Here is an 18,388-nt window from a genome sequence, read left to right as displayed (position 1 = left end):
CGGCTTTGTTAGTTGCTTAAACATTGTTCATGTTTGTATTTTGACATTTATAACTTTTGAAGTCTCTACTCACTCTCTGGTGCCTTGACTTGACCTTTCAAGATCACTTGCATTCCTACAATTTCATAGCATATCGGTGGTTTCTCTGTTTAATTCAAGATCATACAATAGTACTTCAAACTGTTTGTGGTAAATAGAATTAAAATATAAGTTTATTTGGGGGCAATTTTTTAAGTCCATGCATTCTTTTTCATAGTACACAATTCCAAACCTTCTTAAAATTCCTTCATATCTGTGAATTTTTTCAAAAACAAATTTGAATCAAAATAAACTTAACCTAAGCTTTTTGAAATACCATTGCATGCCATTATCTTTCTCATGATTCCTAAGAAATGACTGCTGGGAACAGGTGGTAACAGCCCTCCATAGCACGCTCTGCATGTGCTCTCCTTGGGTGCCCTGAGACATTCGTGGTCAGGTGCTAGGAAGCAGCATGTGTTGTGACTGACCACTACAGACTCCACCCCTGCACCTCCGCTATTTGCATTCAAGAGAGAGCAACAGAGGGAGGGAGGCAGGGAGAAAGAAGTAACAGATTGTTGGACTCATAGCATCCCTACTAGATTTTGAAGTAATAGGAGGCAGGATATAGCTAATAATTAAGAAGACATATTTAGATTTTGTCCCTGTGAAATTTCTTTCCAGTATCCCATATTTCATTCATCCCTATGGATTTTAGTGTAAGTAAAATTGGAGCTACTTTGGTTTTTCTTGAGAAAGGACTATCATAATTGCCTTCGTGTTTAAATACAGTCTACATGCAAATGTGTATTTCCTTGACCACTTAGTTAATATCTGTTACTCTGGGATGTATTAGTTAGCTTTCCATTACTGTAACAAAAGACCTGGGGGAGAGTACTTATGAAGTAAAGAGAGTTTTATTTAGCTCATCATTTCTACAGTTTACAATCCAAATGATAAGGTTAAAGTTTGGCCCTAGGGAAAGGCCTAGGGCTAATGGCATCTGGTGTCTGTAGAGGGAAAAAAAATCACATGGTGAACTGCAAGGCAGAGAGAGGTGCTGGGCCCAAACTCAGGCTTTTGTAACAACATTCTCATGAGAGTTACCTTTTAAGGACAGGCCCATAAAGACCCCTCCTCCACAAGGTTCCACCAATACCTGATAGCATCACCCTGGGGACCAAGCCTTCAATATACGAACATTTGGAAGACACCAAAATCACAGTCAAACGATAACAATTGTTTAGCTATATAACTCACTGATATGTGTTCAAGTAAACTACAACATTCCTTTTAGATGTGGGTTATGGATTACCATTTTAACACAATCATGGCATCTTTATCTGCAACACATCTAATCTTGATGATTTCTGTATTGGTCTGACATTCCTTCTGTCTGAAAACTTTGACACCTGCTTTACTTTTGCTATATCTTTTTACAGCTGAGTCATGAGTTATGCCTCAGCAAAAAATCGATTGGTCACCAGAAACATAGCCCACATTTGTTACTGGTAGATATTTACTTTTAGTTTCATGCTTTTCCTTCATTGGCCTTAACACGCTATTGGTCTTTCCAAGTGTTTTGATTTGTTGTAATTTAAAAAACTTTCACATCTTTAATTTTTCCTCCTTATATATATTTCATTTTGATTCTTTAAAAATTGTGACCATTACTATGACGCACATCCCCCAACTACTTGTGGTTATTACTACTCTTGTTTTAGGTTTGAATTTAATAGTGTTTACAAAGCACTGTGTAGAATGAGAAGCACAGCATCAGCAGAGGTAATTCATTAAAGAAAAACAACTTAGAGAAGATTCTAGTTGAAGCATAGACAACCAAAGTGACAAATGGTGATAGGTAAGGAGGGGCAGGAAAATGCTAGCTATGGACTGAGTGTGAAGAGAACCAGCTTTCTTTCCTGTTCTAGCTTGGTTTCCATATAGTATTTGCTTCTCCTGGCAATGGCCAGCCAGAACAGTCGGCTTACCAAAGACATGATATCATTGAAAAGGAGCAGAGTGTTACCTATTGTTGAAACTGTGAATTAGGCCGGCACTGCGGCGCCAGCACCCCGGGGTTCTAGTCCTCATCAAGGCACTGGATTCTGTCCCAGTTGCCACTCTTCCAGGCCAGCTCTCTGCTGTGGCCCGGGAGTGCAGTGGAGGATGGCCCAAGTACTTGGGCCCTGCACCCCATGGGAGACCAGGATAAGTACCTGGCTCCTGCCATCGCATCAGTATGGTTTGCCGACCACAGCGTGACGGCCGCAGCGGCCATTGGAGGGTGAACCAACCGCAAAGGAAGACCTTTCTCTCTGTCTCTCTCTCTCTCTCTCACTGTCCACTCTATCAAAAAAAAAAATGTGAACTACCTCGGGCTAGTGTCTGTCACTGTGCCCAAAAAATGCCAAGCATGTGTTTTCCTTGAACATTATAAAAGCCTCATGGTGTACCTCTACACAGTTTTGGAACTGTGGGGTTAAAGCTTTTCTGTATTTTCTACTTCCCCAGAAGGGTCAGTGGTTTAGCAATAGTATCTGTGATTGATAGATAAATTGATTGATTTTCAGCAGGGAAGGGCAGTGCAATCTCATCAAAATCCGTATGGCATTTTTTTGTAAAATTATAGAAAAATTCATTTGAAACTTCAAGGATCCTGCTATCTTTGAATGCTGAATGTCCCACAACTACCCATTTGTTAAAATCTTAGTCCCTGGAATGGTGCTATTGTGAGTTAGTAGGACCTTTAAGAGATGGGCTTAGTGGAAGATTCCTTGGCCAGTGAGAGCGTGAAGTATTTCTCATGTGACCTCTGAAATTTTTGCAAGAGAGTTGATACACTGGTAAAAATCTGTGTTTGGACCTACTTTCTTCTTGCCCTCTTTCTGCTCCAGTTCACGATGTGACCATTTGTTCCTACATGTCCCACTATGATGTGCCCATATCTACCAACCTTACCAGAGGCCAAACGAATGGGACTATACAATCTTGGACTTGAACCTCCACAACTGTGGGCTCAATAAACCTTTTCACTTTGTAAAGTTAGTTTCCTAAAATATTCTATTGTAGTAATACAAGGCGTTTAGATCTTAGAAGAAAAAATAGTAAAAAAAATATGTATTAATGCTGGATTTGTCAAGAATTTCTTTGATATCACACCAAAAATGTAGGCACAAAATGCAAAATCAATAAATTCAACTTAAAAAATTTGTATGTCAAAATGCTTTGTCGAAAGAGTGTAAGGATAGCTCACAAACCTGGTGAAAATATGTACAAATTACTTATCTGGTAAGGAGTTAACATCATCGAAAGAAGAGAGATACAGAGCGAGATCTTCCATCTGCTTGTTCACTTCTCAATTTTCTGTGACAGGTTTGGACAAAATTAGCTGTCATGAAATCCATCTTGGTCTCCCACAAGAATGGCAGGGACCTGCGTACTTGGGCCATCTGCTTTCCAAGGCTCATAAACAGGAAGCTGGATAGGAAGCAAAGCAGCTGAGACTTGAACAGGCACTGGAATATGGGATGCTGGCAAAGTGGTGGCCTAAAGATTTGCATCTTAATGCTGGTCCCCAAACTGTTTTCTTGATAATGGAGATTAATTGCTAGTATATTTAAATATTATTGATGTTAACTTGTTGACATGTGGCATGTGGCCCCGCTAAATCAGTTTATTATACATGAATATAAATAAACAATAAAATTTTAAAATAATATGAAAGAACAGAAAACTAACATACACACACACGCCCATCCTTTACTATTTACTCACTAATTTACTATTCCATTGATGTTCCGTTTTCTCCTAGGATTTGATGTGCTCTCTTTTCCTTTCAGCCTAAAGATTAAAAAAATATACACTTCTAGAGGACTAATCTGCTAGTAATGATTTCTTCCAGCTTTTGTTTCTTTTTTCACTATCTTTTCATTTATGGTTTACTTTCTTCTAGATATAAAATTCTTGATGGCAGATCTTTTTGTTTACTACCCTCAATATTAGGGACAATTAGGTCTTTTCTATTGACTTTTTAAATGAATTGATTCATTGTTTCATTGAATTCTTAGAGCTTTATGTTAAAATTATTTAGGTTACTAGACTGTCTTTAGTAATTTTTGTAGGCTTAAATTGTAGACAACTTTCTCCTCCGGTGTGTCCAGTGTCTGCTATCTCTAATCAGTTTTTAAATTTTAAATTTTTTACTTTCACCCTGGCTTCCTGGGTTCACCCCATGTCTGAATCAGCCAATTGGGCAATCCTTGTGCTCAAATCATTCCAGTCTTCTGGAAAACTTTTGGCTTCCACCACTCAACATGTGAATGGGTTAAGGAATGCATTCAGAGTTATAGCTTGGTTCTCAATTGTCTTCAGTTTTCACTGGCTCTCTTTTCACAACATATACACAGTTTCTCAGGGAGCAGGGAGCTGTGCAGAGCTTAGAGTAACCCTTCCAAGCCTCTGCTGTGTCCAAGATAACCTGTTTATTCCCTGGCAAATTCATCAATTCATTCAACTGTGAGCATATCCCAGGAAGGCAGACCTGTGAGTTTTCCATGGTTTCCAATTGGATCTGCCACTTTCAGCTGGCAAAATTATAAATTTTTGCCCCTCTTCCAAGTCAGTCCCCCTTTTCACCAAAGTTGTTGGTATTTATGGCTGGCCCTTCTCTGGTAAAGCTAGCATACCAAAAAATTGAAGTAGGGATGAGAGAGTGGCCCTAGGCTCCTGAAGTGCCTACTCAGAGCTTGCCTAGTTTTTGTCTGGAATAAATTTTCTGAACTTCCAGTCAGTCTTTTATTTCAGTGTCCCAGAAATGGTTACAATTGTGTCCAGGTTTATATTCCAAACTCCTCATACTTCTGTAACCAGAAAATTTTTTCAAATTTTTCTTTAAAATATCTTTGGCAGTTTTCTGGTAGTTGTTTTATTTTTTAAATTTCATCTATGGAAGGCACATGCATTTTTTTTCCTCAGGAATCATCACCCACTTATTCGAACTAAGAGCTAGGTTATTTGACCTCATCTTCTCCTGTAATTGGGCATTGCACATCACTAATTTTCTGAACAAAATAAAGAGTAGAATTTATGTGTGGGACTGATAGGCGTAGGGCATACCCTTCATTGAGTGTGGACTTGGTGCTCATCCTCCTGGGATATGTAGGAATGCACAACACAGAGGTAGAGGGAGTCTAGGCACTCCCAGGCCAGTGCCCTGGCTGAAAAGAGAGATGAAGAAAGGAAGAAGGGAGGGCCAGTGGGAGGGAGAGAAAGGAAGGAGATGCTGTGGCGGGGAACAGAATCAGGTACATCCCAAGGGTTCTCATAACTGTCTTCTCTTAATTTCTCTTCCTAAGAATATAGTTCATAATTCACAGTGCTCTCCTTTTAGGAGATTGAGATGATAATATAAAGAGTCTAGATGTTTGGAACCCTCTCCAGCTGTCTTTGTTCTGTATGGTCCCATCATCTCCTTGGTATTTGATCAAGGCAAGCATTTACTTACTCCATGTTCACAAGCAACCTCTAGTCTGTAATAGTATTTCCAGTCACTGTTCCTTTTATGTTTAACTATGTACTTGCTTTCCAGTGGCATTCTGGCACCAGACCTATGAGTTCAATGCAGGGTATGTGTGATCACTTTCCTATTAGGATATTAATATAGAATGTAAGCTTAGTAAATATCATTATTTTTCTGTATGTATCTCAAAAGAGGCCTTTAATGATGTTTGTGATGTAAGATTTAAGGAAGACTTAGCTACATAATTTAAGGATATAGAAAAAGGTGATATTTACTGAATCATTACCTTTAACAAGAATTTGTATGTACCTACATTTATATATGTACATACATATGCATATATACATTCATACATTTCATCTTCAAACTAACTCTGAGAAGTAGACATTGAGGTTCTCTGCCTATAAATGAGAAAAGTTTCAGAGAGTCCAATAATTCACTATAATACAACTGCCGAAGTTCTCATGTTGGGATTAAAGTTAATGGTTCCCCACCAGTTGGATCTAGCAGCAAAGGGTTGTACTTTTTTTTCTACAAAGAAAGTCTAGCATGTGCAAAGGCCATTCTTGGCAATTTAATGAAGAACCTCTTCTCAGCATTCTCCTCAGAACACAAAAGAGATGGGTTCAAGCTATCTCATGCCCAGGATTTCATTTTTATTCTTAAAGTGACAGGGAACTACTTGAGCTTTCAGGTCCATGGAAATTCTCATTAAAATGCCAAAGAGGTACTATTTGTTTACACTGTAAAGTCAGACAAGATTGTAGTTAGAAATGGTCATACCACATGATCAACCTAAGCATTTGGGAAGATGTTATATGTATGAAGAAGTCTTGTTACTGAGGAAATTTCCATGTAATCCAATAATTTTCTATACCCTTTGACAAAGACCTGAAACCAACCAACCAACCTCCCTCCCCCTCTCCCTCTCCCTCTCTCTCTCTCTCTCCCTCTCTGTCTCTCTCTCTCATTCGCAAGGTTCTTTCAGAGTGCTATCAGGTGGCTTATAAATTTTTGTGGCTCTCCAAGAACATTAGGATATAAAACCCTAAGTTTCAAATCCACTGAGGGGGTGAGAAACACTGTCTGCTCCACCAACATCAGCACACTACATAGGGCAAATCCCTGAAATCAAAGCTGCAAGGTGCTGTTCAGGAACAATTCTCTTCTCGTGTGTTGGTTTGAGATGGTTATGACTCTTGGGGATATCTAAGTAGGATAATATGGTCATTTTCTTATAACAAGGAAAATTCCAAAGAAGAAAAAGACAAAATAGGAACAGTGATAATGCATCCGGTTTGAATATTTTTTAAAAAAACATAAGGCCATTATTATCCTCTCTAGAATCAGATATGTTGCCTTTGGGAAGTATATGCATGAGCGATGCAATTTTTTATATCTCATATTCAGTTCTCTTGAAATACTATCTTTAAGTACTGTTTGATTATACTTTTTTTAAAACTTTTATTTAATGAATATAAATTTCCAAAGTACAGCTTATGGATTACAGTGGCTTCCCCCCCATAACGTCCCTCCCACCCGCAACCTGCCCCTTTCCCTCTCCCTCCCCCCTTCCATTCACATCAAGATTCATTTTCAATTCTCTTTATATACAGAAGATCAGTTTAGCATACATTAAGTAAAGATTTCAACAGTGTGCTCCCACACAGAAACATAAAGTGAAAAATACTGTTTGAGTACTAGTTATAGCATTAAATCTCAATGTACAGCACATTAAGGACAGAGATCCTCCATGAGGAGTAAGTGCACAGTGACTCCTGTTGTTGACGTAACAAATTGACACTCTTGTTTATGGCATCAGTAATCAACCTAGGCTCTTGTCATGAGTTGCCAAGGCTATGGAAGCCTTTTGAGTTCACCGACTCTTATCTTGTTTAGACAAGGTCATAGCAAAGTGGAAGTTCTCTCCTCCCTTCAGAGAAAGGTACCTCCTTCTTTGATGACCCATTCTTTCCACTGGGATCTCACTCGCGGAGATCTTTCGTTTAGGTCCCCCCCCCCCCCCAGAGTGTCTTGGCTTTCCATGCCTGAAATACTCTCATGGGCTTTATACTTTTTAAAATGGAGTGTGTCAATCACGAATACTGATGAATTAGCAATAGCTCTGTTGGTTGAAAAATCTTTTCCTGGTGTGTAGGGTAGATTCTCTCCACTACTACAACCCTGCTCTATCCTCTGTGACCTTATTTGGTCAGTATTGTGGCTCACTTGCCTTCTGGCTTTGGATTAGTTGGCCAGCTACTAGGAAGAAGTCACTAGACATCTAGAGAGCAGACAGAAAGGAAAGTCTGATGTCTCAGTGTAGGAACAACTTTGGGCTGGCTGTCCCCCCAGGAGTGGTCACAGCTTCTGCATGTTCTTCATCCAGCCCTTTCTGTCTCTGAGTGTTGTCCCCTTTCAGGGTGCAGATAGTGATCAGAGAAGAGTTAACATAGCAGGCTTGATTGCTTGTTTTTAGAAAGGCCTCCTTATAATAAAACTGGTCCCTGGTTGGGATCTGGTAACTTGTATTTTACATAGAGGCTTGATTGCTTGTTTTTAGAAAGGCCTCCTTATAAAATTGGTCCCTGGTTGGGATCTGGTAACTTGTAATTTACAAGAACTGAAACAAGTAAATCATCATGCCTACTTTTTTGTTTATTTAATTGTTTACACAAATTGCATGGTTTAGAGGCCAGCATTGTGGTGTAGCTGGTAAAGTTGTCACCTGTGATACCCATGCTGGCATCCCATAAAGGTGCTGATTTGAGTCCCTGGATGCTCCTCTTCCAATCCAGCTCCTGTTAATGTGCCTGGAAAAGCAGCAGAAGATGGCCCAAGTGCTTGGGCCCCTGCATCCATGTGGGAGACCTGGAAGAAATTCCTGGCTCTTGGCTTTGGGCTAACCCAGCTCCGGCCATTGTGGCCATTTTGGGTGTGAACCAGCAGATGGAAGATCTTTCTGTCTCTCCCTCTCTATCCTCTCCTCTGCAAAAAAAAAAAAAAAAAAAAAAAAAAATTACATGGTTTATGCTTACTTTCTGTTTTTGTTTGTTTTTTTTTTTGTTTTTTTTTTGTTTTGTTTTTTTTTTGTGGGAAACTGGAATTTTCTTGCATGCAGATAGCCTATATGAACAACCCTCATAAAAACACTTAGTTCTGAATTTCTACTGGGCAGCTTTAGTTAGTTACACTGCAAGTGTTTCCACAATGCACTGTTGGGGGTGTTAGCATGTCTTGTGTGGTATCACTGGAATAGGATGCTTGGGAGCTGGTGCCTGGTTTTCCGTGGACTTCATTGCCATGCCTTTCCCCTTTGTCGCTTGTATTCTGGACCCATTTGCTATAATCAATCCCAACTGCTGATAGGACTGTGCCATGAGTCCTGTGAATCTTTGTGGTGAACCATTTAGTCTAGGGGTCAGGGTCATCTTGAGAATCCCTGACATACATAATAAAAGAGCTCTGTTGTTACCATGTTCAGAGCACTCCACCATTTCTTCTGCTTGCACTTCTGAAGATAGTTTATTAAGCTCTCCGCAAGTAGCTTAATTGAATTGTGTCTCTCTCCTGAGAGATCTTTCTTCTGGGACCCTGAATGGGTTACCAAGTGACTGTAGATATTTCACATAAAAGTAGTGATATTGATGAATTTATTTGTGCATGTGATTTTTGAAAATGTCTCAACTAAGGGATTAACGGTTTAATATGTAAAATAGCAGCAATCTATAGCCTCGTTATCTTCTTTAACGAGGGTGTGAGTAGGTTATGATTCTCTAAGTGGATGAAGAATTGTGAATCTTGTTTGAACAACAAGAGGGTAACTAAACAGGTGCTTGATTGCTCATAAAATATTTAGTTGTTGTTTTTCTCCTTTATCTCTATGTTCTATGGAAAGAAAGAAAATTTGCTCTCAAAACTAGGGAGACTAAGCATTTACAATGACAGAAAATGATCTTTTCATGATATAGGGTTATATTTGCATTATATAAAATATCACTAAAGTAGATGAATGGTCCAGTGTCCCTGATAAGCAATCATTTGCCTTCTGAACAGCACTTCTAATAAGTATTTGTTTATTCATATAGCATATTCAAATTATTTCATAATTATATTTAGATTATTTAACATCCATAGCTATTTATATCATCAAATAATATTCTTTCTTTTACACTGTACACTGTGAAGCAAGATAAGGCAAATGCTTAATGAAATGGAAAACTTCCTCTTAAAAAAATCTAAAAATTACACTACTTAAATTTTAAATTCTAATAGATCTTACATAAACTTTTAAATTAATCAGGTAGAACATGTTTTGCATCACTGGATGGTTTCTAAAAAAAGAAAGGAAAATAAATTCCTAATGTAAACTCTTGTGGTTTTTTCCCTCCACTGTATTTATGTCAGCTGTTTTGACCTACAATTTAGTTGATGCTTACAGATAAAAAGCTTTCTTTCAGAGAACTCATGTTGCATACCCTTTGTTTATTAATATCTTGGTGAACCACATGTCGTCTTGATAAAGTAATCCTGAATCAGACAGGCCTTTTTGCTGAATATCTTACTTCAGTTTACGTGTATGTTTATTGATTGCTTTTGCTAATAAATGCTTTCTTCATTGTAATTTAGCTCCATCTCAGCAACCTCCACCCAGAGGACAAGTTCAAAGTTCTTCTGCTATCAATCTGTCTTGGAGCCCACCTGATTCTCCAAATGCCCATCGGCTTACTTACAGTTTATTCAGGGATGGTTTTGAAATCTACACAACTGAAGATCAATACCCATACAGTGAGTTTAAATGTCTGGTGATAGAGAAATATAATATTCTAAGAATTGATACATTAGTTAAGTTCTTTGACATTGACTATAAATGTCATTGTGGTTTTCTTTGTGTAGCACAGAATGTTTCAAGCAGAGAGAGAATTATATATCTCACTAGCAATCAAAGAAATACAATGAAAAGAAGATGCTTATTACTTGACAAAAACACTTAATGCTTATTAAATGCCCAAAGAGGAAAAAAAAAAAGATGGCCCCATCCAGTATTGATGATGGCATGCTGGGGTGTCTGTGCAGGCTCATTGGTACAGCTCTTCATGTGTGATAAACTGTTGAAATATGTGAAAACATTTCTTTTCACACAGTTTGACTCAACAAACCTCCTTTAACGAGTTTCTTTCAAGCAAATGGCTACAAATGGACGCAAAATCACAAAAGATGTCATAATTATATCATTTGTTATATCAAGATAATAGAAGCTATACATATATTCAACAGTCTGAATAAATGATAGCATATAGCATTCCAGAATTCTGGTGTATTGTTAAATAAATTATAGGCCATGATAGCCTGTAAAATTATATCTTCATTTACATATAAATGGATGGGTTGTTCATGACATATTATTAAAGGTAATTAAAATATTACAAATTTGTGAGTTGTAAATTTTCATTAAAAATGGGAAGATTTACAACAAGCACATCTAAATTTTCTCTGCATGTAAATATTACACAAAATGTATCAAATAGTTCTAATAGACTCAATATTTAAAATTCTCAGATAAAAACTAGCTCTTAAATCTAGAAATAGAATATTAACATTTAAGAAAATAATGTATCTTTATGCATATGCTGCTATTTGTAAGAAATGAAGTACAGCAGCAAGAACTTGAATTATAAAAGATACAAATATGGATAAGTCAAGAAAGAAGTCTTTGTACCTGTAACTTCTATGAAGTTGTCAAATGAGCTTGTAGAAATCAAACCATTATGAAACCATAGTCTTTAAAAAATACTTACTCCAATATCTTAGGTGCAGTTTTCCTCAAGACAGAATCAAGAAATAGAATGGAAACTTTTACATCATTCATTCTCTGCCTTCTCTTTGTTTTTCTTTGCTTCTAGTGTTGTTTAGCTAGAAGCTAGCTTAAGAAAGCTGAGAACAGCGATTCCAATTCAGATTTATACTTTGTTCTCTTTGTTTAATATCCAGTTTCATAAATTCTAGTTTAACATGTGTAATTATTTAGAAAAGTAAATAAACTTCTGTCAACACACTGCTTTTCAGTAACATTTCTTAGAATGGTTAGAAGGATGCCTTATCTTAAAATAATGGTTGACTTTAAGATTTCACCATAACAGTTTTATTTTGCATATATAATAATAGGTCATATTTTGTACCTAATTCTGTATGTCTTGCTCCTAGCTTATTATGACCAGTACTTTCTATTTTAATTGTAATGTCTCTTCAATATTCCAAGTCTTCTTTGAAGTTAATGGAAACTCTGAACTTCATGATGCAGATTGCAAAGGGAAATGAACATCTGTCTACATCTGCCATGTTGGCAAAGCATCCTAAAATCCTGCTACTAAAATGTTTATTTTCTTCCAAAAACCAGCATGATCCAGGTGTCCCAAAACTTAAACTTTTGTGATAGAAGAAGAGAGAGTTGTAAAAATACCGAAAATGATTTTGATTATGACAGTACCACTGGTTGAAGTTGGGAATTAGGCTTACCCTATTTTCTATACAGCTTAATTCAATAATAATAATAAAAAAACTAAAACCTATCCCTTATACTATTCAATCTAGAGGGATGTTTTTTAAAAACAGGCCATGTCTATTTTATAGAACATTACATTATGAGTACAATATTTTAGCTCTTTTTCATGAGTACACTGATAAAGAATCCAAATAGTGGTTTCTTATATAATAAATGTGTATTCATTCACTAATCAGACATTTATATAATCGTATTAAACAAAGTATTATTTCCTAAAGCCTTATTTTTTTTCATTAAAAATGCCACTTCTGGCATTTCTTGACAATCACTGTAATTAATGATGTGAAAATTATCCGCATGATGGCATCTGAACGGTAAGAACGATTGGTTAACACTGTCAGAACTTTGTATCATTCTAATAATACCCTCATGTTCAGTATTCTATTTCCAGTGCATGGCTAGCATGCGTAATATGAAAAGGAAACACTACTACTTCTATTCGGTCGAATGAACACAAATCTTTGGGTTAAATAAAGGCATTCAGAATTATAGGTGGAGAATCATTGAACTTTTCAAAGAAAATTAATACTGTTGTCTTCCCAGCAAGTTTAAATCATTTGGTTGAGACCATTATAGAATTCTTTGTTAGAGTGGAAACTTTTTCAATCCAGCCTGTTATGCTATGGAATTCTCTAGGCCAACAGAGAATCTATCCTGAGCTCATGATACGCTGGTATTTGAGAGTACTTCAAAAGTTGATGGAAAATAAAAGGAGTTTAGGGGTAGACATCTAGCCTAGCAGGTAAGACGTCTATTAAGACAACCACATCCTCCATCTGAGTACCGGGGTTCAATACCTGGCTCTGGTTCCTGACTCCAGCTTCCTGCTAATGCAGACCCTGAGAGGCAGCAGTGATGACTCAAGTAGCTGGATCTCTGAGTTGCCATCTCCTGCCTTTCTCCTGGGCCTGTCCTTGCCCTGGCAAACATTTGGTGAACCAGCAGATAGGAATACTCTGGTCCCCTCCCCCACCCCTCCCAAAAGAAAACTTAAAAAAAAAAAAAAGATTTCTTTGAAAAAATTATACAGAGAGAGAAAGAGAGAGAGAATCTTCTATCCATTGGTACATTCCCCAGATGGCTTCAGTGGCTAGCGCTGGGCTAGGCTGAAGCCAGGAGCTTCATGCAGGTCTCTCAAGTAGATGGTACGGACGCAGACACTGGGGCCATCTTGCACTGCTTTTCCCTGGTCATTAGCAAGAGCTGGATTGGAAGTGGAGCAGCTGGAACAGGAACCGCTACCCATATGGGATGCCAATGTCACTGGTGGTCGCTTTACCTCCTGTGCCACAATGTTGACCCTCACCTTTTTTTGTTTGTTTGTTTTCAATGAACTTATATTGCTGTAAAGATCTTTTTAAAATCCATGCATTTTTTGCAATATGCATGTTTCACAAGCTTTTTGAAAACTCCTTGCATGCATAAAATATTTTTGACAATTTTCATGTACTTTGAGTGATGCATATCAGGGGGCTTCAAAAAGTTCATGAAGATGTGTATTGTGAAAAAAACTATGTATGGATTTCAGACTTTTTTGCACCAAAATAAATATATTTTAATGCTATTTTTCAATGAACCTTTTGGAATACCCCCAACTATATAGAAGCATGCATATAATATATGAATGCTTACATATTCAATACATATCCATATATATGTATATAGTGTTGTCATAGGAACTTGTGACTAGATTTCTTTTGCATTTAGGAAAATCCAAGATTTCATAATATTCTTTCAATTCTGCCCTAGTTAGGCATACTGAGGATACTTTTTTAAAACGCTGAAAAGCAACATCTTTAAGTTCTGTAAAGTACTTCAATTTTATGATATAGCAAAGATAAGTAATTAAGAATATGAATCTGGATGTTCCCATATTATTTAGATTCTCAGAAGATAATGGTTCCCTGATTCGATTTCACAACATAGAAACACACTAATATGAATTAGATTTCAATAAGAATATACTTTTTATTAGTTGACACTAAATATACTTGTAGAGAAATTAAAACATGTTAATGGGTATTGTTGTTAGCATTTCTTTAATGCTATTCTTGAAAATAATTTGTATAAACAGTAACTTTTTGACATTTATAAATCTTTTTATTATTAAAGTATTTTATCCACTGAAGAAAGTTTAAATGAAAAATTAGGCATTGCAATTAAAGTATTCTAATGTAATCATTAATTTCATTTTGTAAATTTTCTGGGGTTATGTGCACTCCTGATTATTTTTATAATCAAGTATATGTACCTTTGCATTCTATGTTTTCCTTAATTTGCTACATGGTCTTCATCACTATTGATTTGAATGTATATTATTAGAATCCCATTAATGTAATAGACTAATGTTAGAATATTATAATACATTAAGATGTTGCATTTTAATTTATTTAAACATTGTTCTATTATAAATAGATATAAATAATTTCACATGCTTCCTGAGCAAATGTGCCTTAATAACTTGGCTAAGGACCATGGTCTCAATTTTTTTTTTAGTGTATGCTGGTGCCACTTATCAATTTATTACCTCTGAATTCTAAATCCACTCTTCGTTGACTCTTGTGATAATGGAACTGGAGCTATAAACATTTATCTTTTTCTAGCTGGTGTACTGTTCAATTTTATCTGTAGAGGGTGCTGGAATGACCCTTTAGGAAGCAAAGGTTTCTCTACCAGGATCTGGGGTGTCCCTCTCTGCAGAATGCCAGCAAGATATATCACCTTTGAGCAGCTTTCCTCCAGCCCCCAAAGGGAAGCTTACTTGATATCATGCAAGCGAGCAGTGAGTTCTGCAGCACACGAAGCCCAGGGGACGCATGGAAGTCCCCACCAGTTCCACTGACGGCACTTGTAGGAAGGCAGCTTCCTCAGTCAGTGCAGAGGGTCCCTTCCCAGTGGCTTCCAGGATGCAGTACCTCTTTCTGTGCACATCCCCTGTCCTCTGGAGCATGGTATCTCAGTGAGTTCTGTGGCCCAGCACCTCAGGCACTAGAGGGGCAAGGTCCCAGGGGGTTGTGCCTTCATGGAGCCTCGGGAAAATTCTCCAGTGCAGTTGTTCCATCTCCAAAGAAGTCTAGATGTCACCATGAGGATTTCTGGGTATGTTCTTTCATTGGGCGTTCTGCCTTAGCACTAAAGTTAGTAACTTCTCCCTGTCCCTTAGGTTCCTATATTCTTAGGTTTTATCTAGCATTTAGGAAGTGTATTTTGTGGTAAATCATCATTCTATTAAACTTTCCCTATGCAAATTACTCTATGGTTTTTGTGCCCAATTAGGACATTAAGAGAAAGGGCACTTCTAATAGTATGAAGATTCTAATACGATAGCCAACATACTTTCATGAAGAATTTGTAATTTTATATATATATATATATAAAATGTATAATAAACAAATATATATAAAACAAATATATATAAAATGTATAATAAACAATGAAAAACTCACCTTACATTCAGATATTCACTCATGGTGTTTGGTCTTTAATTATCCCCCTCCCTCAACTACCATGGTGACATCTGGGGAAAGGGCAGTTTCTCCTGGCCCTTTGCAGAAGGTCCTTTAGAGGATGCTGGCTAATCTATGAGATATAGCTGGCTTCATCTCAGCCTGTGGCATTTGCATGGGATCAGTTTCTGATGCATGAAGCTGATGAACACATTTAGTTTCAACTTGGTCGGTCCTGAATGCTCTGCTGTCTTAGACTGCCTTAGGCTCTTAGTATTGCTGGGAACTTTTCAAAATATTTTCCCATGTCCTACATCCACCCTTGAGTTTTCCAGGAGCTGAAGGGTTACTCTTCCCCAGCCATGAAAGGTCCCATAGTATGTCCTCGGGCTCTAAACACAGTATCCTTAGCATTTAGGAAACCAAAATTCCCTGTGAGTTAGAATCTGAACATGAAACTATGCTACTGTAAGTATGTCAGTATGCTGGGACCTTCAGGATGGTATCTTAGCGAAATGGAACCCTCCTTTCCCTTCCCCCTGACACTGTCCCATGAGGGAGCAGGTGGTAGCCATTCTGGCATTTCTCTTCCACAGTCTTACAGTGTACTTGCTGCCTCTTAGGAAAGGGTGAGTTTTGCACCCATGCTTGATAATGCCCACTTCTTATCCTTTCTTGAAAAACGAAGATCACTCTTTTTTCCCACCTCATTCTTTTCGCCCTTACACTGCTTCATGTATAGGAGTCCTGCTTGTACAGAAATTCTCTTATATAAATTCTTAATTGATGATTTTTAGGAAAGTCTCTAAAAGCTCAAAAAAAAGAAACATTTATACTTTCACAAAATTTCCATAGGTCAGAAAAGAGAATTTCTTTTCAACAGAATTTCTAGTCAAGATGCTGGCCAGGGAATTGATCTGGCTCTTGGTAGTTGAGCTGATCCTTCGTTTATTGTGTTATTGTTTCATAAGCAAACCAGTAATATAGAGGAAAGAGTTGTTTCTGCTTTTATGTTTTGGAGCACTGCAAGAACTTTCTTTTATGCGTTATATCAAAAGGACACTACACAGAGCCAAGCAAGAGCTAAAACTTCTAAACGCTCTTTATTATGAATAACACTTTTCTCACATTGTACTGAATAACAAAAGTACCCAGTGTCCTCTTTATTTCAATTTTTAAAGTAGGAAACATATTCTGAATCCAGAGTAGATTGTCACAATTCATACAGTTTTAAATAATATAATATTACAAAAGCAATTTGATTCTTTAATTATATAATGTGACAGTTGTGTACTTTTCTATCTCTTCATTCCAGGTGTTCAATACTTCTCAGATACTGCCCTGTCGCCATATACCTCATATTCCTATTACATCGAGACCACCAGTGTGCATGGTTCAACAAGGAGTGCAGCTGTCACTTACAGGACGAAACCAGGGGTTCCAGAGGGAAACTTGAACTTAAGCTATGTCATTCCTGTTAGCTCAGACTCTGTGACACTTTCCTGGACTGCACTCTCAAACCGTTCTGGTCCTATAGAGAAATACATTCTGTCTTGTACTCCTTTGGGTACTACTCAGCCATGCGCTCCCTACGAAGGCCATGGAACCTCTGTTGCCATCTGGAATCTGGTTCCATTCACCAAGTACCGTTTCTCTGTACAGGCCTGTACTAGTGGGGGCTGTTTACACAGTTTGCCTGTTATGGTGACCACGGCCCAGGCACCTCCCAAAAGGCTGAGCCCACCCGAGGTACAGAAAATCAGTTCCACAGAACTTCGCGTAGAATGGTCTCCACCAACAGAACCAAATGGTAAGGATTCACAGCTTAGATTTCTCTTTCTTGGACAAAGCATCCGTGAGCATATAGACATTTGGAATTGTGCACTGAGAATCTGGCTACTGTATTGATTTTTATAACTTTGTGTTATAATAACTGAGAAACAATTTCTAAAGACATAGCATACTGTTTGTCCTGGTTAGTGGAACAAGTGTTATTCCTTCTAATCTAATAACAAATTCCATTCAATTAAATTGCTCTTTAAAAGGCTAATATTATCTTTGCTCTTAATGACATCTGCCATAACACAAATGATGTTTATAATTTGAAACTCACTTATGAAATGCATTATATTTGACTGAGTCACAAGTTAGGGCACCAATAAGCAGTAAATTTTCTCTTTTAAGCGAGAAAAGTCTGTAAAATAATACAAAAAATATGCATGTTAGCTAGCTGACTCCATTAAGTTAATTTTTGTGTTCATAAAATTGAACCCTTGGTTATATAGGCCAGATACATATTCGTGTAGTTTTTGTAATTTGTATCATGTACATATTATGAAAAACACTTTCCTCAGGCTTTTTAAGTTATTTGATAAAATTGAGTAGAAGTTAATGATAATATTTTGCAAATAGGGCTCATGTTAAGTATTAAGTCTTTGTGCTGTAATGCAAATTTAAAATGTTATGTCAAAAACTAAAAGAAAAGGAGAAGGAAGGAGGGTGGGAGGGAAAGTAAGGGAAGAAAAGAGGAAGAAAATATGATTATATTTTTAAAATTGTATTTACAAATTACATTGAATCTGTTAAAAAGTAATTAAAAATTAAAATAAAATGATAAACACCCCCATATATGATAATGTAATAATTGGAGGTAAGATGACCAAATTCCCAAGAACTGCCAATTCTTAGTAGAAATTGTGACCAAACATCCTGAAAAAGATTGAATTTTTCTATGATTAATTATAGCTGTTGTGTTTTGATACAGTTATCCATTGGGTTTGTTTTTCTCCTAAATCTATCTGTAACAGTATTTTATGTGTGCATCCAGCTAACATTTGT

General features: G+C 37.1%; 1 protein-coding gene across 1 annotated transcript in view; it reads left to right on the top strand.

Moving 5' to 3' along the window:
- USH2A (usherin) overlaps nucleotides 1–18,388 on the top strand; it is an 870,853-nt gene that overhangs the window by 282,638 nt on the left and 569,827 nt on the right. The window contains exons 17-18 of the mRNA XM_089312189.1: nucleotides 10,172–10,330; nucleotides 16,866–17,360. Coding sequence (XP_089168315.1) covers nucleotides 10,172–10,330; nucleotides 16,866–17,360 — 654 coding nt within the window. The remainder of the gene's footprint in view (nucleotides 1–10,171; nucleotides 10,331–16,865; nucleotides 17,361–18,388) is intronic.

Source organism: Oryctolagus cuniculus, chromosome 13, assembly GCF_051225735.1.
Source record: "Oryctolagus cuniculus isolate XC-2025 breed Fujian yellow rabbit chromosome 13, ASM5122573v1, whole genome shotgun sequence".
In the NCBI taxonomy this organism is placed as follows: Eukaryota; Metazoa; Chordata; class Mammalia; order Lagomorpha; family Leporidae; genus Oryctolagus; species Oryctolagus cuniculus.
This window is presented reverse-complemented; position numbering and strand designations above follow the sequence as displayed.